The sequence below is a fragment of the Rhyacophila brunnea genome, unplaced genomic scaffold (genome assembly GCF_057557595.1).
Source record: "Rhyacophila brunnea isolate RB1 unplaced genomic scaffold, BYU_Rbru_1.0 scaffold_11, whole genome shotgun sequence".
NCBI lineage: Eukaryota > Metazoa > Arthropoda > Insecta > Trichoptera > Rhyacophilidae > Rhyacophila > Rhyacophila brunnea.
This window is the reverse complement of record NW_028232763.1, coordinates 35984772-36010791: the sequence shown is the minus strand read 5'-3', so window position 1 is coordinate 36010791 and position 26020 is coordinate 35984772. Positions and strand designations below refer to the sequence as shown.

At 33.5% G+C, this 26020-nt stretch overlaps 1 protein-coding gene across 1 annotated transcript in view; it reads left to right on the top strand.

Moving 5' to 3' along the window:
• Positions 1 to 26020, top strand: part of LOC147078693 (ATP-binding cassette sub-family G member 1) — a 136054-nt gene that overhangs the window by 98834 nt on the left and 11200 nt on the right. The window contains exons 3-4 of the mRNA XM_085960376.1: positions 15415 to 15532; positions 22985 to 23183. Coding sequence (XP_085816502.1) covers positions 15415 to 15532; positions 22985 to 23183 — 317 coding nt within the window. The remainder of the gene's footprint in view (positions 1 to 15414; positions 15533 to 22984; positions 23184 to 26020) is intronic.

Here is a 26020-nt window from a genome sequence, read left to right as displayed (position 1 = left end):
CGATTTCACGAACCGGAACGGCGCTCCGGTGCGTTCCGATCCATTTCGAGCCCTGGTTCATTCTTAAATCTTGTGAATTATTCGTTGAATAAAGATAAATCCGTGACGTCGGTTAGTAATTGAAGTAGTAGGTACCTACCTACCTGATTTAATAAACAAAAACCGATTGCCAAAGTAGCTTGATTTAGAAGAGCGCCAATGAGCAGGTATTAAAAGGCCAATAGTTAAAATTTGTCGCAATTAGTATGTCCCCTCGTAGCATAGAGGATAATGCGCGGACGGGGCGTAAATCCAAGAGATGCTGGTTCGATTCCAGCCGGGTGGCTTACTTTTTTCAAAAAGATTTTTTTTATTAGTTATAATATTTTTTCTCAGCAGTGTTTTTCAAAATTATGTATGTTCAATAATTAGAATGGTACATTCTTAAATCTTGTGAATTATTCGTTGGATAAAAGAAATAGTTAATTAAAGATTAAACAAATAATGTAAAACGTAATAATTTAACATCGTATCATTGACACTTCATCAGAAATATTGTTTATCACTCACTAGTGTCACTTTGATCCGACTCATCCGAAAGCAGTTGAAATCTTCGATCACGAATCGATATTAAATTTGATCATTTTCAATAGTTTGGAATTAAGACAGGCAATTAAACCGCCATGAAGACAATGCCACCGACGGAAATACGCATAATGTTTCATGAGATGTGAATCACCGTGTCCGGAAACTTGTACGTATGCAGTTCGCCGTATCACACTTCACCGTGAAATGTTGTATCGGAAATATATGGCCGTGTATTAAAGACCGTTCAACCTCTTTGGGTCGTATAGTACTGACATAAAATCCATGTCTAAATAAAACACCGTTCTTGTCGGTTTACATTTTACACCTTTACAGCATGCGGCCCACTGGGTGTCAACTTGTGGCCCGTGGAGCAGTGAGAAAATAATAATAATAAATCAAATGCTACCGCTAGATGAGCTAATTTCGCAAATTGGGATCAAATATTGTTCAAGATTTTAAAAAGCTCCGTGTGCTTTTTGCTGCATTTGCAACGCCATTCTCCGTAGACGTGAATTTATTACCGGGAAATTTACAAATGGAACATTGTGAAGTATGTTGCGATCAACAGTTAAAGGAGAAATTCCAACAGGTTGGTTTTGAAGAGTTTTACAAAACATATTTGGACAAGGAGAAATATCCTGCATTTTACAAACATACTCTAATGATGACTTCGCTATTTGGAAACACTTGCACGTGTGAATAGCTTTGTAGTCGAATGAAGCATATCAAATCCCGAGTGAGAACACGAATCACTGATGTGCATTTGGAAAACTGTTTGCATGTAGGAACAACCTCACTCGATATCGATATTGATGCACTTAGTTCTGCCACACAAAATCAAACTTGTCACTAAAATTTCTTATTTTTATATTATTTTGTTTATTTTTTATTATTTAAAACAAGTCTAATCTAATAAATATGTTTGATTCTCATTTATGTTTTATTTTATTAATATATATATCTTTTTTGTTTTGTATAATAAAAAAATCGGTTGTGCGGCCCGGAAGGAAATCTCATTTTTAGAATCTGGCCCGGCTGCTGAAAAGGTTGGCCACCCATGCTTTACAGGAAGCCAGCAGCAAACAAATTTTCAAAATAGCCGACATACTGGATTATTTGTTAGATTAGGTTTTCATTCTTGAATTCATGAATTTTGCCAAAATCAGCTATGAAAATTGAATTAATGTTCATATTGAATCTAATAAAATTGGAGACCGTATAGTATACGGTCATCTCTTTCCGATAAGAAAGCTCAAGGTGAACTGTGCCACGGTGAAATGTTTTACGTACAATTTACATGTAACCGTGAATCATATGACTGTTGATGTGATTTGTAAAGTTCACTCATGTAAATAAATTAATGAATTGAATTGCAATTGAATCTCAAACGTCCAATATCGATGGCATTTAACTATATTTTAAACTAAATAGGCCTAACACGTTTTTTTATTGTTATTATTCAGTCTATCTATATCATGCAACATCATTTCGAGATTACGTTATGTAAATAGTCTTATTTTTCTCATATTTTTTGTTGTTGTTGATAATAATCACAGAACAGATAATAAATAGAATACCGATAGGCAATATTCAATACGCCGCATGGTGAAGCAGGCTTTTGAATGTGTGAGTGTCCTACGAAAATGAAGCACGCATTATGCACGTGCAATAGTGTGTGTAATACACCAACATTAAATGAGCGTAAATGCATAAACCGAGAGCAGTTTTTAGTATTAGACGTAAAGCGTATTCTTAACACGTGTGTAAGTTTAACCCGGACTCTTCTTTACTCGAGTCGGTTACCTGCTATCGCCTTACCCGTTGTGTATTTCAGTTCCCATTATTTCTGAGTTCCCTGATAATAATGCATTTTATTTGGCCTGTTTTGCCTTTGATACTATTTATCCATTTTGTTTAAATAATATTATACACTACGGAAGCTATGTTATTTGTTGGCAATCTTTACAATCTTTGCGGATAATTATTGTTGACCCGACAAGATGGCATGCTCTATGTTTATCAATAATTCATTTAATTTCCTCACAAATTATTGTAAATAGGTACTTAATCGTACATATACAATAAAATGAACGTATTGACCAGGGAAATAATCTTTTCTGTGGTATTGACTGTTTAATGTGTGTGCTTCTTCACAATGCTACGGTTATTTTTAAATCTAATATTGAAATGAGATGACAATTATTCAACTAATTGTACTAAATTGAGCAACAAAACAATATTGCATTTTATACGGACGCGTAAAATTAAAATTCCTAATCCGAATGATCACTGATCACCATCAAAAGCAGTCCGTCTCCAGAAGTGATGCATAATCTTTTAATCAGATGGGCCAATTTGTCTATTTTGTCATGCTGTATAGAGTAGAGGTGTTGCGGATAACGATAGATATATTTTTTCCCACTACTCAAAAGGGAAATGAAGAGAAAAATATTGTTCATTTTTTAAACCCACGCATTTATCTTTCAAGTTTTCTGTTGCAATATACCTAGATGTCCTTTATTGTTTTTATTAACGCACGGAGCATATGTGTAACTGCAAACATAGTTTGGGTAGTTATTTGAATTTTATCGGAAATTATATATTAGCCTTACCTCGCAAACAGGACAGTTGGACACTGATTTTAAAAAAAGGACTTGTACCGTATGCTCTTGTGGGCACACTTGTTATTTATTGACTATCACATTTAAGTCTTCATTTTTTTTCATTACTAATAGTTTTTTTCCGACCATGTCCGATCCTAATAGGATCATATTATTATGGGCCTCCACAGAGTAGAGGTTTGTATTAACAGATTATGTTTTTACGAGAAATGGATGTCAGCCACTTGCTCAACCTATTAGGTCCATACCCTTACTCACACACAAATTGAAAAACAATATGTGCACTTGCCAGACCCAGGATTCGAACCTGGGACCCACGGCGTGATAGTCCAAAGCTTAAGCCGTGCGGCCACTGTGGGTGTCAATGTAATAGTACCATGCATTAATTATGTATTCTAGAGAAATGTAAATACTTTGTGTCAAAACATTGAAAACAATGTGACAATTATGCAGATTGATGACACTTTTTTGCCTGCAGCGCTGTTTCGTCTTTGACGAAAGATAAAGGAAAATTTAGATGCACGATTTGTTTCTTATATACGAATTTAATATCACGCTTTTGTGTATTATGGATATGGATAAGCGCAACCATAAACTTTCATATTAGTAAAGTATTTGCATATGAAAATTATAACACTATCCTGACAGAGGGTTGAGATATTGACTTACTACCACTTCATGTCCACTTTTATATGTAGGTATACAATTTTCTCAGCTGGTATGGAGTCAGGCGCTCACAGTGCTATAAAGGGATTAACAATGATGCAATTATTATATTACATTATGCGGTAGTTCTGCATCGTAGTATTACGACATAATATAAATAATATCTCACCTACATACCTACAACCTAATAAAATAACTAACTTATCCTTTCGCTACGCCTCTATTCATTGATCATTACGTACCTAAGAAGGTAAGTGCTCGATGGATAGTGGGTCAATAGACACCATAAAATACCTACAATTTGATTAAATGACGACCACATGGCAATGAAAAGAATATTAACAGCTGTTATAATATTATTGTAAGTCGTTCGCGCACATCGCGAATCGACGCGATCTCGACGTGCATGGATTTACTGGCACCAATACTGTGTAAATTAAATTATCGCGATAATAACCTGTTAACACGCAAAATTGCCGACTGTCTTGCCAATCCCATTCTTCAAGCGTAAGCGAAACGCGTTGTCATTGCATGGTGCTATTTAATAGGTAGTGAAAATTGGTAAACGTCAAAATGTTCGTAGTTCGTATTTTTTCCGGTACGTTCACCACTGTCGTTCTACTGTGCAGGTGCAGATATCGCACAAGTTCCAACTATCGCGTGAAAATTCAGAAGCCGCTGAACTTTTTTGACCCATGCATGCAATTTTGCAACTTTCACGATAATTCGTATTTACACGTGCATTTTCTTGTTGTGGCCGCGATAATACGTACTGTCAGCAGTAAATCCATGCACGTGTAAACTTAAACCATCAAAATTGCTTTTGCCGATCGATACATACGCGTGGTTTATTCCATAATCATAACGTCAATATCGACTCAACAGTCAGACACAAAAATACTGTCTCATCGTCATTTATCAATATGACCTCAGACGAAGGAGCATTAATATTGCCAGGTAAGATGTAGGCGGAAATATGTTATGCATTTTTCAATCACAGGTAATATTATTAATGTATATCGCTCAACGACATTTCTCAACCTTTTTGTCAAAAATGATATTGCGATTATTTTACTGTGCGTTTAACTTTAATAGATACCCTACAGGAGTTAACCATACTATCTTTAGCCGAAAGCGACAAGCATGCCGCATTTCTATCAAGCTAGTTGCACTCTCAACTATTTTTCTTCCTAATCAACAATGTTGAATCGACTCTATGTTCAATAGTGAATTTGTGTGTTTTTGAAGGTCAACTAAATTACATAGTAGTTGCTGAGTTGCGGTTGCGTTGAATTTGTATGCGCGGCCGCACTTATTTTTTTTAAATTTTGACAGCACATCGATGGTACACTTATTCTGAAGACAAAAAATATTCATCATTATGGACCCAGTTGACCCACATCGATCGGCCTTAGGTTAGGTACCTGGTAAGACGGTTCAATTATTTTTTAGTAGTCGTGTACTTCTCCAAGGTCTCTTTGTCCACGTGCAGAGGCCATTTTATACAGGTGCATACTAAATATTTGTCATATACTTATAGATTTAGAGCGGAATGCACAATCTAAGATTTCGTTCCTAAGGATAAGTCGCCGAAAAGCATGACTTAACTATAGACAATCCTGAGTATAGAGTTAAGGAATCCTTAACTATAGACTACTTTTGTTATGAACACGCCCCCTTCTGTATTACCATTTACCACTGACAGCTGCTGTCAAAATAAATTCGCATGTCTATAACACAGTCCATACACTCAAATTCATTTGACAATGTATCTCAATATGGATATTGATAGTGTTAATTCGTTTGGCATGTACTTGCAGAATATTATTTTATTTTTATACGCCAGTCCGCAGAAATACAAAATACCAGATGAAGAATGACACTTGATGCTAGTGTTACCATGTTAAAAAAAATCTTGTGGTGCCTGTGGAATCACGTATAATGACTTATAACGGAAACATAAGAGTATTATAATTAAATATTAATATGTATTTATAGTTATTGCATTTATAAAATGCAGTTGTCATATTTTTGTCATCGTTTAACGATTATAAAATAATTTACCTAATTTACCCAACGAGAATTTTTAAATATGGTATTATTTTCAATAAAAATGATCTTAACTAAGGACAGTGTTTCTGCATAGTGTTTTCTGCTAAGGAAATTTTAGTTATGACAAATGTTTCTGCATTCCGCTCTTAAAGTACTAATTATGTCACCTTGAAACTTGTGTCATGACTCATGATCGTGGCAGGTATGTTAAAGTGCGGCCACACCGGCAAAAAGTCGCGCGACAACTCGTTAAATTTTACGATAATTATCATAATTGCTTAAGAAATTTTACGATAATTATCATGCTTATCGTAAAATTTAACGAGTTGTCGCGCGACTTGTTTTCGGTGTGGCCGCACTTTTAGGGATGAGGTTGCCAGCAACTTGTTGCCGGAGTGGACCCGTCATAATATTATCCTGGGTGCCGACAACTATATCTACTTATCAATCATCCGGATTTATTTAAAAATCCACAGAATACCTTTAACCCTGGGATTCCGTGGAAACCACTCAGGGAACACAACTGTAGAAAATCACACTGCTCTTAACCTTAGCGATAGGTATGGGGCCCTCTTCAGGATGTGAGAGCCATGATTGTATTAGTACTTAAGTAAATTAGTAGGTACTAACGATGTGTCTCTTAAGAGTCTTAAATATAAATATCTTTAAGTTCTTCGTTTTCAAAAAATAATTAACGAAGTAATTGAATAATAGTACTTTTTTGTATGTTTTAAATTTAAAATTACATCATTCTAATAACATAATCATAAAAACGTTTACTATCGAGAGTAGAAAATATTAACATATCATTCTGAATTTCTAATAATATGATCATTGCTATATATGCACCTACGTATCCTTGAGAGGAAAATACTATTTTGATTTATTTTTATTACATAATAATATAACGGTCAAATAGATCGGTTTAAGAAATAATGATAATAATTAAAACTATTAACATATTATATCTACCAGTCGACCTTGCCAGAAATAACCAGTATTATTTAGATCGCATAAAGTGGGCAGGTATTTAACGTTTTTATAGTGTGCTGTTTTAAGTAGTTTTTTCATTTACTTATTTAAAAATAGATCGCTTCCACAAGCTAATAGACATAAGATTAGTTTAGACCGTATACAGTGGCGTAACAAACAAGAATCACCCTACAAAATTGGACCAAAGGCGTCCCAGGAAGGACTTACCGAGATCGTTAATGTCGTGCAGTCCTAAATGTCCTAGTTTGACCACTAATTTGTTCGTATCGTTGTTTCATGAGAAGTACCTATCCTTCTTCGCAATTTACTAGATCCTATTCGGACAAATTAAAAGATATCGATGTTAATGACATATGTACCTACAATGAAAACTGCACAATATAAATTGAAAAATTATACTAAATCGAAATAAAATGCAAATTATGCATTCTTTTTTTTATTGGTGTTTGAGTAGATAATTAGTACCCAATACAAATTTAATTTGTTTGTACATATATTTACTTCATTTCTGTTTACACCTGTAACCTACGATTCCATTTTGCGGGAGCCATTCGCTCTCAATTATATTATGTTATGCTCGCGAAAATTTGCTTGATAACGCATAATACCACGTCTTATTTACATATTTTTTTCTTTTATTGTGTCAACTGTAAATTCATGGTGGAAATGCGTTATATTAGTAATTTAATTTAATAAAACGCAAATTTTATAGTAGGTACTTTTTCCACTGTCATTAATTAAATCTGGACCGATTTCGTCTGCCTCAGAGGGACATTTTCAAGTAAATAATCTTTATACAACAGGCATTTATCAAAACAAATTCAAAGATGACACAAATAATCTACCAATACATTGAATTATCCATCCAATAATATTTTGTCAATAACATTTAAATAACAATTAGTGAAATTGGATATTAATATTACATAATAAACTCATCAAGGACACTAAACCAAATATTCTAAATTATTAACATAAAACTAAATATAAAGCAATAAACACTGACAATAACACATTATAATATATCACCAAACAAATATTTATGATTAATAATTCGTTTATAAATTTACAATAAAATAATTACAAGATGAAAAGAACTTTTTATATACAACGTTTTAAAATTTTCTGTTGAATCATATAAACTTGACTTGACTAGCTTAAACGATCAAAAAAAAATATACTTGATAAAAATAATACTGAAATGTCATTTTGACATTCATATTGATTTCCATAGTAACGTACGTATATATTAATAATTTAGTTGCTAGGACCCCAGACCTCTAGCAACCAATAATAGTGGATTGGATTACGGATTTCTTCCGAAATAACTTTTCATACAATACAGAATTAACTGATTCAATTCTACTTAAAGATGGCTAAAAGTATTTAAAAAAATGCATTGGCATCGTGTTCTGATATATTCTAAAAGTTTCAAATGTCTAGCTAAGCGGGAAGTTAGTTAAAAATCGATTGCAAGATTTGTACTGGATAAACAACCACCGGACAAATAAGAATACGACCTAAGAAAAACGTTGTAAAATACATTATTACCACTTGATGGACGAACGAGCAATAGAAGCAGTAGTAATTCTAATATGATTCAAAAGAAAAAAAAATAATGTACGATCTATGAAGTTATGTTAAATTAATAAGATAATCCTACATAATACAATTATACAATAATAAGATAGGTTACAATAACGGAGATGACACAAAATTCAATTGATCATTTAACAATTTGGCAAAAATTTATACCTATCAATCTCTAGGACTTCTTGTTCTAATTCAAATGTCGGATTTTAAAATTTGTAATCATATTAAAAGAATGATTACTTAAAAAATAAATGATTTCCGAAAGAAAAAGACTTATTCCCATTTTTGGCACATGCTAAATGCTCTTTACGTACGTATGGCTAAGTTACTTTTCGCGACCTAAGTATGCTTGGGAAACACTGCAGTATAAAATGTTTGTTTACGTTGCTATTTAACGATTCCTAGATAATTAAGATTAAGTATTGTGCATTGAGTACCGATTTCGAAATGCAATTGTGTACCTACAACATTTTCCGCACAATAAAAGCCTCCGGTCATTCATCATGCTTTGATCGGTTTGTGGAAATCGTTTTCGCTGAGTCGACGCCTCAAGGTTTCTTCTTCTATAAATCGATAATTTTAAAATCGTCGACGGTGTCAACGAGTAACAGCCAACTAGTTATTAGAAAATCATCAATCCGTCACAATTTAAATTGTCATTTTGTGACACAATTAACACCGGATATTATGTTTTTATTTTTAAGTCAAGTGAAACGATGCATGCTAATAATAATTATTTTACCATTGAATAATAAAAAGTCAATAATACTCTGTTCACAAAAACACGTTTAAAATACTGAAATAAGGAGGTTTACAAACAATCTTATATTATCTGTCATTTTACCACGTTTTTATTAACTCGTATTCTTGTTTGTCCGGTACAGATTTTTTCTTGTGTGTCCCGTACAATTTTTTTCTTGTTTGTCCAAGATTTGTATTGGACGATTGAAGATTTTTAACTGATTTCCCGACTAGCTAGACATTTGAAACTTTTAGAATATATCAGAACACGACGACAATGCATTATTTTAATTCATGTTCAGTTAATTCTGTTTTGTATGGAAAGTTATTATTGTTAGTTGCTAATGGGGTCCTTGCAACTAAATTATTAATATTAATTCATTCCGACCATGTTCGATCCTAATAGGATCATATGGGCCTCCACAGAGTAGAGGTTTATATTAACAGATTTTTGTATTTTACGAGAAATGGATGTCAGCTACTTGCTCAACCTATTAGGTGCATACCCTGACTCACACACAAATTGAAAAATAATATGTGTACTTGCCAGACCCAGGATTCGAACCTGGAACCCACGGCGTGATAGTCCAACGCTTAAGCCGCGCGACCACCGTGGGTCGTATTAATATATACGTGCGTGACTATGGAAATCAATATGAAATGTCAAAATGACATTTCAGTATTCTATAATATTTATTCAGTATTTATATCAAGTACAAAAAAAAGTATTTATAAATACATAGAACTGTCAAGTTTATATGATTCAACAGAAAATTTAAAAACGTGGTAGATATATAAAAAGTTCTTTTTATCTTGTAATTATTTATTTATCAAAAACACGTGAAAGGATTAATTATATAAGGCGAAAAACAACGGTATGTGATGTGACATAGTTTTCTTAACACATTAAATGAGGACATGGCAGCCCGAAGAGCCCAAAGATTGAAGAAAAAATATTGTGCCGAAACTAACAAAAAACTCATACAACTAAAAACTAATGCAAATACAACATAATATGGTCATCGTAATCACTTAAATATAGTATGTTATATTGAGTTTATTGGTAAGATAATGATTTAATTATGTACAAATTGCGCGTTGCTATAGTCTATTTTTTATATGGGAAAAGCTGTCTGTGATATTAAAGAAACGCTAGATTTAACGTCATATATTAAATTTGGCAAGAAAAGCGGTGAGTTGGGAAAGCTGGACCTAGGCAACGTTAGATCGACGAGATAGTTAATTATTCGGAAGTAGGTACCTACGACGCAACGCACAGGACTGAGATGAATGGGATTAGTCAGAAGAGGGCTACATTCGTTTGTAGATTGACCAAGGCTAATGATGATGATTATAATCGTACTATAAAGGCATATTATGAAATATAGTTTTATCGGTTTTTTAATGTGTATCGATATTGAAATAAATCTGCATCGATTAATATTCTGGATTGTTTTTTTTTCTTCTTTTAAATGTCATATAAAATTCGAATGTTTTTCGCAAGTAAATGACATTCATAAATGTCACTTATGAATGAATTGTTCTTTTAGTACGTACTGCAACGCAGTTTGTATTTAAAAAAAATACAACTTTGAATATTATTATGCCCCGTACACACATGCGAGCTGCGACAGGAAAGCTCTTGTAAGCTACATGCATTTCGTTTTATGTTTAGAAAATTTGTTATCTTAGTTACGCTCTGAAGGCGCATAGCGTTGAACATAAATAACTCAATTATCGTAAAATTAACAGAAAACTTTGTTAGTAAACTGTTATAATGGAGTTCTACCACGTAAGCGTTATTTCAATTAATACATTTCATAAATTATCATCAATTATCGTAATTGCCAAATCTCATGAAAATATTGTGATTTTAGGAATTTGCAGTGATGATCACAAAATCAATAATAGTGGTGTCGGACTATTTGGATAATTATCTTACGTCAGTGGTGCACAACTTATTTGAAATAAGGTCCAATTTATCCATTTTCTAATCTTTTACCGACCGCAGTGTGTAAAAGTGTTGAAAAATAATGATTTATTATACTACTTGACAAGATACATAATTTATTATTTCTAATGTAATAGTTACACATTGGTGATGAAGTACCTACATGTTATTTTGGGCCGCAACAAATGCCATTTTGGCCCCGCCGGGCCTCGATTTGTGCATCACTGTTTATGTTAATTAAATGCAAATATTCATTCCGCACATTCCTGATAGCGCGTGTGGTGACTACTGAAGATTTTTTAACTACTATCTACCGACCATCAGGTGCATCTCATTTCATGAGTCCATATCTCATAGAAGTGAACAGTCTTGTCTAGAATCTCTTTATTGGACATCATTTCATATTATATGGTAGGATCGTGAATCACGCGACGCTCTCATTTTCATTTATTTAAATAAGGCTGAACAATAAAACGTGCTTTAATTAATATATAATATATCGATTAAACCTTTCAAGAATTCAAGCCATGCCTTTTGTAAGTACAATAGGGAAATCACATATATCACGCCACGTGTAATTGTGGTAAATTAATAATTAATTTAAGTATAAATATTCTAATCTAAATCATTCATAACAAACAAAAAATGAATGCGTGTAAGAGCACATCCGATGGAAACGATTTAATGCCTTTATACAATGTTTTAGAAGTTTTTTTCATTTTTCTTTCACGGTACTTTTTTGATCGTTGTGCATCTGATTTCGCCGTAATTATATAGGTAAATATCAATATTTATCACAAAACATTATTTCGCATGGTGAAATGCATTTTTCCTTGCATACTAGAAACTACACGAATCGATATCAACTATAGATAATCGATACAAAGTCGATTAGAAATCAATAAAGAAAATATTCTATTTAACTCATCGTAATATTTACCATTATCAATAGTAAGCTTTGACATAGTATGTTTGTGTAAAAATTAAAAACGTGGAATATACCAACACCTATGTCCTATTCATTGAAATTTAATTAAGCAATAACCCCGCTAGCATTCCAAGAATGTAATAAAGCTAAGCTTTTTTAAAGCTCTTTGTAAATACATACTTTATTTTATATTATGTAATAATGATAACTACATATTATGCATAGTATGTAAATTATTATTCGTAAACAAAAGTGTAGGTGGTACATTGGATTGCAGTAATTATTTTTTAATTTAACTGATGATGTAGGTCCCTACACTCCCTACGTATAATATTAAAAACTGTAGAAATGTTATCGTTAAAAAGAATATTCCATGCCAAAGTTCTTGTAACTTTTTACGTAGGTATTTATTGTTCACTTTGTATGCACGGGTGAAGGGGTATTTTCCACAGTAACGTGTCGAGGTAGCATCTTGACACCTACCCTGACATTTAATTTTTGATATAAAATTTAGAGTCATTTAAAAAAAATCTGAAACAACTAAACATTTGTTATTATCGAAATCAGTCGTATTTTAATGTGGCAACTACAGATGGTAAATTTAATGTGTGTATGAAATCGATAATAATTCGCGTGCAAACCACAAAGTTATGTTGGGTGAGGTTTAATATAACAAAATTCTCACACAATGCATAATAATTATGCCACAAGAATGACACGAGTCCACTAACCATAGTTTACACTAAAATTAATAGATGCGTAACATTTAAAGTTAGCTTTAAACATCTAAACAGTAGCGCACTTTAAATTCCGCATTGTCATAAAAAAAATATTTAACTTTACTTTACATAATATATTATTAAAAAAGATTTTTGTTTTGGCGAGAAATGGATGTTAGCCACTGCTCAACCTATTAAGTCCATACTTTGGACCCAAGCACGCATTGAAAAACAATATTCTAATGGATGTAAGTTTTTTTTTGCCAGACCCTGGATTAGAATCCGTGGCCCACGACCCAATGCGACTAAATATTTTCTGAAACACTATTCTTGAATAATTTTCATTTTATGGTCAATTTGGGCACATTTATTTTTTGATTTACCTACTACCTATTTATAAAATTCTCGAATCTTCAATACTGCCTTGTTAGACCTGAGGTATGCATATTTCGTGTAATAATATGCATTTGAGTCACATTTAATACATATTTAAATAAACTGTGATAGGAATGATGTATAGAGTTTTCTTATTAAAAAAAATAAACACATGAGTATGTGTTTTCATTTATAAATGGGACCCCATCCGTGGGTTCTTGTTTCGCCACTGACTTCGAAAGTTTTTTTTTACGTTAAGTTAGGACCTACCCCAATATTTACATTCTACCGTATTCCGTGAATTCATAAATTTTAAAGTTACCTATATAGAACCGAAGTCTTTAGATGCACGGAAGAAAACTTGTTAAAAATAATATTAAGTTGTGTTTTCATTTGTACAAATAGAAAGCGACAAGTGATGTGTTGTGTTAGTACCTACTGAGTACTCCATGTCATGGCAATTGCCAAAGACTTGGTGATCTGTCTGTTTTCTCTTGAGACAACAATAGAAATTCGAGTCGTCGCTAATCATATGCTTTGTTTTGGGTAAATGTCACTTAGATGTTTGCTCTGGCTGGTGACATGCAAGAATAATAATATATCTTTAATGTCATAACTCATAAGAATATACTCACGTATTTAACGGTACTTAGATTCTGTTAAATCGTTAAATCCTCTGGACTGTAGGTGGATACTTATTATTAGAGATTTTTACGATACAGTATTTTCAGTGCAGTATCCAAGAAATGATTCAATAATATTTTTTATGTAGGGGAACACAGGGCATAATGGTAATCGAACCCAGGACCCTCGGCTTCAGAGACAGCCACTCCACCAACCAGGTAACAGTGGGTGCAAATCGAGTATTTTAACAATACAATACGAATGTATTCTTTGATATCTAATAATAAATATTTATATTAGGTGTCATACAAAAGCATGTAAAGGTTTATTTTAATCTGTAACTGTGCATAAATTTTAAATAATATATAAAATGTCCAGTATGTTCCGTATACGAGGCAAAAGATGTGGATCAGTCATCACTTTGAAAGAAAATGTGAGGAAACAAGAGAGCTTCCATCGCCATCGTCAATTTCTCTTGGACGTGAACAATGGACGCATTTTATGTAAAATATACTCATATAACCCAGTCATAATTGTTGAATTGGCATATAAATACCTTCAGAACAGGCAGTCTACATCATTATTTTAATTGGCATCAACAGATTAAGAAATTCTTTTTATTTTTTTACCTTTTCTGATTTACCAATGGGTTTCCGTTATGCTTCAAGAGTCAGATTTATAGGCCATCCATGGACAGCAACCATATGCGGTTTAGAACCGTGTGCCATACTAAGCTTATCTTTTCTATTCATGGAAATATATTTTCACAAAGTATATTATAAGCGTCCGATCGTATCCGTTTATACCATTCACTTACACTTACAAATTTAGTGGAAATATATTTTCATGAACAAAAATCATAAGTTTAGTATGACACACGGATCTAAACTACATACGGTTTCAGTCCATGGATAGCCTCTTAGCCTCGTGTTCCCCTACGTATTATTTTATTTTAGGGAAGAAGTAGAAAAAAACATGTTATTCTTTTTACCACGGGCGATGGTTTTCCACCATCCGTGAATGTAGTATGCCTAAGAAAATTATACCTAAACAATAACTTATTGTCTTCCTAATTCGGTGGGTTCAGAGATCAGATCTTTATGAGAGTTAGGTAGTTATGTACTCTCTCAGTTTAACTCCACAATATTTTGGTATGTAAACAATATTTATTTAGATTTCGAAATCAACTTGACCTCTTCAGCAGACGAAACTGGTAGTGATCGTTATTGAATTACAATATGGATAAAGTTCTTTATATTTTGTTTTATCAACACTATTTTTTATCTGTAAGAGTACATTGCCCGAAAAATACGAAAATGGTATTATTAATAAATCAAATAATATTATGACGTGAATTTTTATAAATTTCTTTATACTTTTAAGGTTGCAACTTTGATCTGGTTAATTAATTTTAATTGAACAATCAACGACCATTGTATCGATACTCCGAATCATTAAAATGTAGTCAACATTATTTTTGACTCAATGTCTGACCTCTACGATAAGATAAAACGATATATTAGTGTATTTTTTTTTATCGAAGTTAATCACGAGAATTTATGGTATCTATTGCCTTGTTCACAGCCACGAGGGAAATTCTACACGGTGTCGAAGGTCACTTCAAGTCTGGGGAGCTGACTGCCATTATGGGACCTTCGGGAGCTGGGAAAAGCACTCTTCTGAACATATTGGCCGGATATACGTAAGTAGTCAAACTTATACATTATTTATTTTTGTACGAGATTGGTTATTATTAGTTAAAAATTGTTTCCTTCAAAATCATTACAATACCTACGTGCTAGGTATACTTGTATGCCGCCCAATGGTCATTGATGCCGCCTATTCGACGCTTGCATTCTGACGGTGCTGGTTTACGATAGTGAATCATGGCATCTTACGAAGGCTCAGAGAATCCATATACTGAGCCTCGAAAACAGCTGATGTTTGCGACGGATACTGGATGTGCGGTGGGTATGAACGCACCAAGCAGCCTCTCATCACGTTGAGAGTGAAGAGGCGACGTTGGACCTGGCTCGGTCACGTGCTGCGTATGCTAGAAGAGAACTTGAACTGGAAGGCCGCTAAATACTATCTATAAAGTGTACACGGTGGAGCTACGGGATGCTGGAACAAAACAATAAGACAGGCGCGCGACATGGATTCTTGGAGGCGCTGCGTTTTCTCCATATGCTCCAACTAAGGGGCGGATATGGCCAAAGAAGAAGAAGAACTAGGTTCTCAAGCCATTTGAAAATTTGACCATTTAAGCTTAGTTGAAAGACTAATCCAGGTGAAGAACATCTCGCTTTTCACTCTCTTGCAGCTCGTAGATCGTTTCAATGATTTCAATGATCAATTCAATACCAATAGTTAAGTCAATTACCCGCATGTTCGCAACCACGACCTTTTCTGGGTCAAAACTGTTTCCTCGATAGAGGCCTATCAGGTATCACTCAATAGCAAGGGCTGTGAAACTAGTTAATGGGTTGCCGGAGACAGGAATTTTCAATGATGTATGTACTGTTTTGGTTTAAATTTTTATTTTATTGTTTAACGTATTTAAAGTATTTTTCTTCTCTTTCTGAGATTAATCTTTGCTTTATTATTACCAGTTCTTTTTACATTTAAATGTCATGCTGTAAACGTCCTGAATTCACAATTTTATTTACACGTACATAATATTTCAGTAAATACATAGTATCTGATCTGTATAAGATTACAATGTTTCCCATTCGCGTCGTAAAACATAGATACATGGATTAGTGTTCGGAAATGAACGTAAATTTAATGATCTTTTATATCTACAACTTTCGAACAGTTGGGCATGATGCCGAACGGATATACCTATATCATAGTCTAAATATAAGAGTTTTCGATCTTCTCACTTGTCTGTCTGCCCAAATTATTGTAGTTATATATTTAGCTGAAACAATTATCTCAATATATTCTTTGCAAAGTTATTCATAATAGGTAGATACATGTTTTATGCTTATCTGACTTGGCATATTTATATTTCATATTATTAATGTACTTGATATGTATTTCAACGTTTGTTGTATTAATAATTAATGAGTATTTTATAGAACTCGTCTGTTGCAAAAATATTATATTTCAAGCTACAGGTGCAAGCATTAAACTCAAAAATCCCAATTCTAAGATTGTGGCGTTTGAAAATTTTGCCCAAACTTGATTTTGATTTAGCTTGTTATAAAACTTACCAATGGTCAATGGAATTTTACAGTTGGATAGGGCACTCCCAAATGTCCATACATATTTTAACTATATAACGATTAATCCAAGACTATTTTTCATTAGGTATACAGGAGAAACCTTTCTATCATTAATTCATATATTTTTTTTCAGTTGTTTACCAATTTATTCAATTAGGGTGTCAATAATAGTGATTACATCTGGGATGATTGGTAATATAAATATTGGGTAATAAACCGGATGACGGTTAATATCGCCTACGCCCTACATAATATTTCATACATTATCTATACAAACTGTGAAATCATAATTCTACATTATAATTATTATTATAAAACAAAACAGCTCGTGAAGTGTCTTTGACCTGACACTACATACGATTTTTTTTGTTGCTAACTTGGTTGATACTCCATACAATAATCGGTGATATAATTATAATTTCCCAATATGTACAGATATTGGTAAATATTTAATACATTCTGATGAAAGTAAAATAACACTAAATAAACTTTAATAATTGAATGTTTTCTGCAATATTTATTGAAATTTGGTTAAATGAAAAGCACTAAATTTTTCACAGTATTTTTCCAATCTTCTATTTAAATCAATACGATTGGATTCAAATAAGTTGTAATTGTATTTTTTTTTATAAACAAAATTGGAATTTGTTAATATTGTCATACGTATTAATCGGAATGGAAAATTGTCACAGCAAACCACTAATTTTCCATTGTTGACAAATATCGACATTTTATAATAATATTATTTGTTATCAATAATCATTTCGTGTTCAAATAAATCTATTTGCTTGCATAAATCTTCCATTGATTGGGCCACAGGGCTTAATTTAATTAAAGTTCATTTTTAGCGTGAAGTGTGGGAAAATTGTTTGCACATAGTTTATTGTCTAAGCACGATTATACTAATAATAGCTAGTGGTTGCCCATGCTTCATAAAGTAATCATTTTACTATATCCTGTTTCTAATAGCCACATGCAAAGTTGTCGATGTTATTTAATTCTAACTGACTAAACTAAACCCTACGCATAGTTGACAGTTGTTTACCAAATCAACAAATAACATGGCAACGTCGCTTTTGGCGATCGAAAGTGCTGCCATTTTTAAGACTTATTAACTTATTACTAAGAATATTTTTTTTAATCGGTCATAACCACGTGGTTGCTGTCGCCGGGTGCGATTCATGGAGTTCGGAGAGTCCACAATAAGTACCCGATGCCGCTGACTTCTTTTCTCATCTCGCCTCTTCGCATGAACCATTGCATTTACCCTACGAATCGCTGCGACCGTTCGTATCTACAAGTGGTTATCGTGTGCGATTAACCTTAAGAGGCTGTTCTGTGAGAGGTTCTTTAACATTATTATAACATATCCTACTTATTTACAACTATTGGTTTTGAATTATTTATAATTATATTTCACTTAACTGCCATTAGAAATCGTTTTGACGTTGTTAAATCTAACATAATAAAGATTATTCACTATCTAATTCTATCAATGTAATGCGGAGTAGGGCAATACTAATAAAACAATGAATAAGCTAATATGGCGAAATAATGACTTCGTGCCTCTCCTAAAAAATAAAATCAGCGGAAATCCGCCACACTGGTAGGTATGATAAATGTGTATATATAATATAATATAATATATAATATGATAAGATAATGATAATGCATATCATGCTCAGTGAAGAGTGACGACTTGGTATAACACCGTAAATATACCTCCTTTATAGTAAAAGAAAATCAAGTTAGGTAGTATTAATATATATATATTTTAGGTTTATTTGTAGTATTATATAATATATATACATACACACAGGTGGGTGATAAAAATCAAATAATATTAATAGTTAAATAATAACATAGGATGCTACGCCACTGTCGTGAATAAGAAGAAATGAGAAGCATAAATAATTATTAAGATATTGACGTCATATGTACCCTTTCGCTCTATCACAACAACCCGAGAGTTACCGCATGTTAACTTCAGTGTTGATCGTTCCGATGATGGGGTAATAGTCCGAAACAGCTGTCAACGTAAATGACTCCATTAAGAGTTACCTAACTAAAATAACTTTGTTTCAAAACCATTGTAATGGAGTTCTTTCACGTGAAGGTCGTAAACGCTGGTTCATTTAATAAAAAAATAATACGCTAGGTACGCTCAAACTATGAAAATTTCAAAAATTACTTTGTTAAAGAAATTTATCCGGTGAGTTATCATCATCAAACTAAATTTTAAATTTGAAGACTTCAGACGTGCCGCATTACGGAGACAAGTTATGACATCTTACGAAGACAGAACAACCTTATGCGGAAGTTCGAAATCAGTAGGTATCATAGACTATAGATACATCTAGACACCACCCGTTGCATTGCTAAATGAAGCTACGTGCCGTGCGTTTGGTTTGTGGGCGAGCGAACGCATTCGCCTACAAATTTTCGAGACCATAGACCATTTCGCTAGTGCTCGCCCAAAGTGCTCGCACTGGACGCTCAGAATTAAAATATAATTTTCTATTTTTTTTACGTTATATAGTATTTTTAAGCGGCCAAAATGAAACCATTAGGTAAAGATATCCATAATTTAAGTTATTTTAAAGAAACACTAGGTCACTGATATTAAAATAAATAATAATATACAAATACATTGTCACGAACATGTATCAACTTACCTATGAAACGTAATACCATCTTCTTGCTTATCAGTACGGCTACCATATTTTAATACAACACGCAGAACCACCTTTCCTACTTAATTAACTAAAAAATATACCACTGACTTTGTGTTTAACACAAAAAATAGCAAATTTAGCAACACGAACTCGCAGATTATCGATGCTACGTGAAGCGATTCACCACGATTTGCTAGCGATACTTTTGGAAACTGACTCTAAAATATGTAGACCTTTTATCTTACTCTAGCGCGTGTCGCAGAGATTATAAGGGTGCCCAATACTTTCTCACTCGCACTCATGCATCGTTTTTGTTCAGGCCTTGGTAGTTATGGTTTTGTGAGAAGCGAGGAGATAAGAAAGTGAAACATGCAGCATTTGACCACAGCTAAGGTGGAAATGCGACGTTGGACCTATCAAGCCAAGAGGACTTCGGTATCCTAGAAGATCACTGCATACCATCTACATACAGAGTGAAGACTGCGCAAGAGGCGACACGAGGTGTCAGCATTGTCTATCTAAAGCGTTAATTACATTGAGCTACTTTACGAGCTGCTTGTTGGCGAATTTACAATCTGCCTGCAAAGTCGTCCAGTGGCATCATCGACAAAGCTAACAAGCAGATTGTAAACACTCTACCGAGAAAAGTTAAAAGCCGGTCAACTTTACACGCTACACGCCGGCGTATGGGCCTACTGCGTCTGCGCAGTAGAGACCTCACGGTAAAAAACGAACTACGTTCTGTCAAAATAGTAAGCTGGCTTGTGGCTTCTCAGCGAATGGAAAGTTTTGTGTGTCATCATCACAATCGCAGTAGCTGAATCGCCCTGATTTTAAATTCGCCAACAAACAGCTCGCAAAGTAGCTCAATGTAATTGAAGCTTAACGAGCGGAAATGGACAAAGAAGAATATATGAAAATAAAGCGTGGGCTTTATGGGGAAATCTAACTAAGCTCTTCGGTTTTACATACTTCCGCCAAACACGTCATAACTTCATACGAACCCACACCGCTATCTGATCGTAATATCATAATATTTTTGCATTATTCATTATGTTCTATCAATATTGAATTGTACTTACATAGCGTCATAAAATTGCATTTATTATTTTATGGATCGCGACAAAGGTGGGACCATGAAAACTATCGATCACCCGTAAAAATGCGTCATTGTTTTTCGCATGTTTATAGATATTTCTTGATATCGTAATGCTATGATTCCTTTCGGTACAAGCAAGTTTAATTTTATGTAGGTATCTCATTTTAAATGTATCTCTATTGTTTTAAATGCACGTAACTACATACATAATAATATGTATCATAATAAACTATTGCGAATGCACAGAACCAGTGACGTCCCGTAAGGGTAGGCAAATTGAGCGTCGCTTGGGGGCGGCAGTTACTCGAAGGGCGGCAAATCTAGGAGAATCATTTGGTATAATAGTATATAGAAAGAGCTAAAATTATTTTGTTTACATGTTATACAATAATAGCATAGCAAAATGGCGTGAAAATAATAAATCTGTGTATTGCTAAATGGTACAAACCAAATGTGTCAGAAATCTACCAAATTGAAACTCAGACTCTGATGATTTGGGTAAGTGTATAATGTAATTACGTATATTATGTTTATTCACTTTTTATATCTAAATTAAATTTTGTGTTTTAGTGATGTATATTTTGTTAGTAATGTAGGTATCCATACAATACATTTATTAGATATTGGAGACACAAGACTGCTTTCGGCCGCTATCTAGAATAGGAAAGTATCCAAGTATTAGCAGTTATTGTAACAATTAAAATAAGTTAGTTGTAATTGTTACAATAAGTGCTATGTTTTAACAGCACCTCTCTTGGCTGTGATAAATTTTAGAGATATACAGTATTGACAGTTCAGACGGCTAACTTATTGTAATTGTTACAATAAGTGTTAATACTCCGATACTTTCCTATTCTAGTTAGCTGCCGTAAAGGCCGAAAGCAGTCTTGTGTATAGAATAGATGCGACGAAAGGGTGATAAAAAATACCATATAAAAAATGGGGCGGCATTTTATATAAGGACGTCACTGCACAGAACAGAACAATGAAAGAATTTATGCATTACAATATCGTACCTATAACGTCATTCAAATTGATGCGCATAATCATGTGTTTACTTTTTCTATAATACATTTTGCATTAGAGATACTACCTACACTACTGCCGGATGATAATTTCGATAATAAAATAGTTAAGTACTTGCGATTGTTTACTGTTTACCGGTTTACCAACAAGCCGTAGGTACTTTATGTGGAACTTTAAATCATCCAGACTGGACAAAGGGCACAGCTCGTCACTCAGTCAGCACTTTGTATTTAACAGGCAGACAGGCTACTGGGTCATGACTTATGTACAATTAAAGCTCATACTATGTCACATTTATTATAATATAACATAACGGTAACTATAAATATCTTTCTTTTACATTGCATAATAATTACTATCTATGTCATATTGTGCTATGCTATGAGTTCTATGACATATTATAGGTAGATGCACGATGCACGGCACGTGCCGGTCGAAAATTATTATCTATTTGACGTGTCATATACACATTCACGCCAAAAATGCATACCTACTCACACGTCATCGATTTATTTACAGAGCTAATACAATAATAGATTATTATATTGAATGAAATTGGTTTTAATTGATGAAAATTTAATGATTCGTGTACTCTACTTATCTCACCTTGTCACACTCCAGTCCGACGCTTATTTCAATCCTGTGGCGTGTAGATCGCTGTTATATCATAACTGTATGATGAGGAAAGGCGGTTGTCGCAGCTGTCGTTATGTCGCACATCGTAACTGTCAAAAGTGCCTACACATATATTTTCTATTGAACTATTTTAATGTATCTTAGTATGGTTTAATTGGTGACCATAAAAAAGCCACTTTTTCTTGGCACAACTGAATGCATTGTTTGTAAATGGCGATCCGCTGTTGTTGCGTTTGCTTTGCTAATTTATTTGCGATTTTATCCGATTGTTCATTTAAATCAGGAACGGGCAACCTTTTTAGTCGTGGGTCAAAATAAATATAGCAAAACTGCCGCGAGCGACAAAAATTAAGCAAGGTGTGAAAGCAATAATAACTATGTAGATTAAAAAAAAAAAACTATTCTATGCTCTATTAGCTCCATCCCCATGGAATAGGGTTGTTCATCATTTGGTTAGCATCGCTAAAATTATCAATTTCTGTTGGCAGATCATCAGGCGTCACCGGAACAGTGGTGGTGAACGGAACGGTTCGCGCTCCAAGAATACCGCAGCGCTTCAGAAGACTCTCCCGCTACATTCAACAGGACGACGATCTCCGCAGTTATCTCACTGCCGGAGAGGCCATGACGGTCGCCGCCCATCTCAAGCTAGGCTACTCCTTTTCTGATGAGCACAAGAGTAAACAGGCGAGTTACCATTCCATTATCGTTTGAATCCATTGACATATTCAACTCCTCAAAACTGTCATCTGACGATAAAGCTAAAAAAGCTAAGCTGACCCTATTTTAAGAATATATAAAACAACGTCCACCTATACTCATCCTCACTCAGCGATTTGGTTGAACAGAGTTATTGCCCTCCTAATTGGTATCACCAATGGCAGGTTAGTTCTGCTTCTTGGGAGAACAAACAACTGATGCTCCCGATTTTTAAGATAGTTATCAGGGACACACAAGTCAATACCACCAGAGTTCTCATTTACACCACGTACAAGTCGAAAAAAATACGTGGCGAAATATTGATATATTCTAGCATTTAAACTACAGTATGTAAGCAAACCTAAGAGAAACTTTATGTTATTTTTAATGAATCTGCATAGCAATGCAAGATAATAATAATATTATTGTGGTGTAGTATAATATTTGAAAGTGACATCTAGTAATGAAATTACAAAACATACAATTAATATAATTTTATTCTTTTGATTAGGTAGTCACTTTAAACAGGTCTATCTAAAAATGAAGATTAGTTTAAATGCAATTGTAAACTTATAACCAAAAATGTTATCAAATAAACATTCATATGATGACGAAGTTTATTATGAAATATAATGTTTGAGGCTTTCACGATTGTTTTTATCGTAGTAGATTTTTGGGTTTCCACCGTGTGTCCATCTTCCTTCTTTACTCGACGTTTCGGGCTCGTTGCAGAGGCCATTATCAAGAGATTAATTGTTTTATGATGAAAATGTAGTGTAGGTATGTGAATGTAAACGTTGTTCTAAGAATGTCAAAAGGAATCCGATTAGCTAAGAGCAAACGTTGCTCATAGTAATCTGTCAATTGTTACGACCAGGGATACCGGCTCGAATATTGGATTTTGCTGATAGTGCTGGAAGCCATGACGTTTTTAACCGTAATCCATCTTAAACATTACACGATGTCGGCAATTGCCGAACCCTTGATGGATACAGGACACAAATTTGACTTTGAACCCAAGATATTGGGTCGGAATAAAGGATATTTCGCACGATTGGTAAAGGAGGCCATTGAAATCCATAGAAACCCTGAAAATATTAATAAGGATGATGGATTACTAGATTACTATGAGCAACGTTTGCTCTTAGCTAATCGGATTCCTTTTGACATCTTAGAGCAACGTTTACATTCACATACCTACACTACATTTTCATCATAAAACATATCATCTCTTGATAATGGCCTCTGCAACGAGCCCGAAACGTCGAGTAAAGAAGAAAGAAGGACACACGGTGGAAATCCATAATTATTGTGTAATATGTATGTAGGATCTCCGCAGCCTACCTCCACCCTTCGCCACTGACAAGTAATAATAATATTACCGTTTGAAATGTTCAAATTGCCAATTATATTATGTATGTGCAGTGAGCATGACTGGCCAGTGTTTTTGTTATTAACTTAATTTATTTTTTCCCCAAAATAATAACTCAGACAATCATATTTTTAGACTATTGAACTTTGCTTATTATTTTGAGAAATCAGAGCCTTGGTAATTACTAATTCAAGGCTTAATTATTATTAGTTTGTTAATAACTAAAAAATATTGTTTACAACTATGAGACATGAGCATTATTTTACCTGTGGCGTCATTGGGATGTTCAACCGAAACTAAATTATAAATTAATATCTGCAACGTTTGCATATATCTGAACAGATATGCCAATTTACATGAAATGCATTTTTATTTAATATAAACAATATTCAAACGTCACTTGCTGTGGTATATCTCTACCTCTGAGGTCAATCGCTTCATATTATGCTAATTTACCTTCCGCTCAGCTTGGCTACAGATAAATAATTATCTTGCATTTAAAATTTACTCATCATTCCATAAAAATATCATTATTTATGTCTACAACACACAGCAAAACATATTATACTATATTATTGGATTGTTTAATTCTCCCCAAGTCAGTTTTTTCAATATCGGTAATTTTAGTTAAGTTAAGTTTAAACTGAAGTTAATACTGTGACTAAGGCGTCGCACATAAAAACTCCATACGACTGCAAATAAGGTTTTTTCTAAAGTCTATGATATTTATGTTGACAAGCTATAAACAGTGGGGCAGTGCTGCGACACTTCGCCAGACATTTTTCATCAATTTTATGTTACACGAAATAGTTTTGAGTTATGTGAATAAAGAAAATTATGTCCCTGGACAATTTTTGAGAACCAGTAAACTTAGCGTATAAATGTGATTGAAGCAATTGGTCAGTTCAATTCCTAAGTGATTACGGGAATATGTATTGATCTACAGCATCTCATCGCTTTGATTTTTTGTCTATTGACAATCGTCATGACTGTTATGAAATTTTCAGCGCGTATTCGTTGAAATATGAAAACATGGGCTGCAGAGAAAGTGGGGGACGGTACTATTTTATTTACCACTACACCATCTTTATTGTGAAATAAATTTTTACAATAATGAGATAATTTGTTATTATGCAATCTATATTGCACTGCACAATGGTCTTTCATTTGAAAATCTCTCTCTCTCATGTAACCACATATCTATGTATAATGCGTACAATTATCCAATAGTTTATTAATTACAAAATAATTTGTTTAAAATTATTTTTTAAGTCAATGTGTTTTTCCTTTCACACCATTATTATAAAAATGAACAATTTGCCGCTGCCTTCATAATATAGATAGAACAAAAAATGATTACGAATTTTTCTCTCACTGGCATACTAATTAATTCAATTAATTATTCTTGCAATAACATAATAATAATTATGATGAAAATATGCATATTTATCGT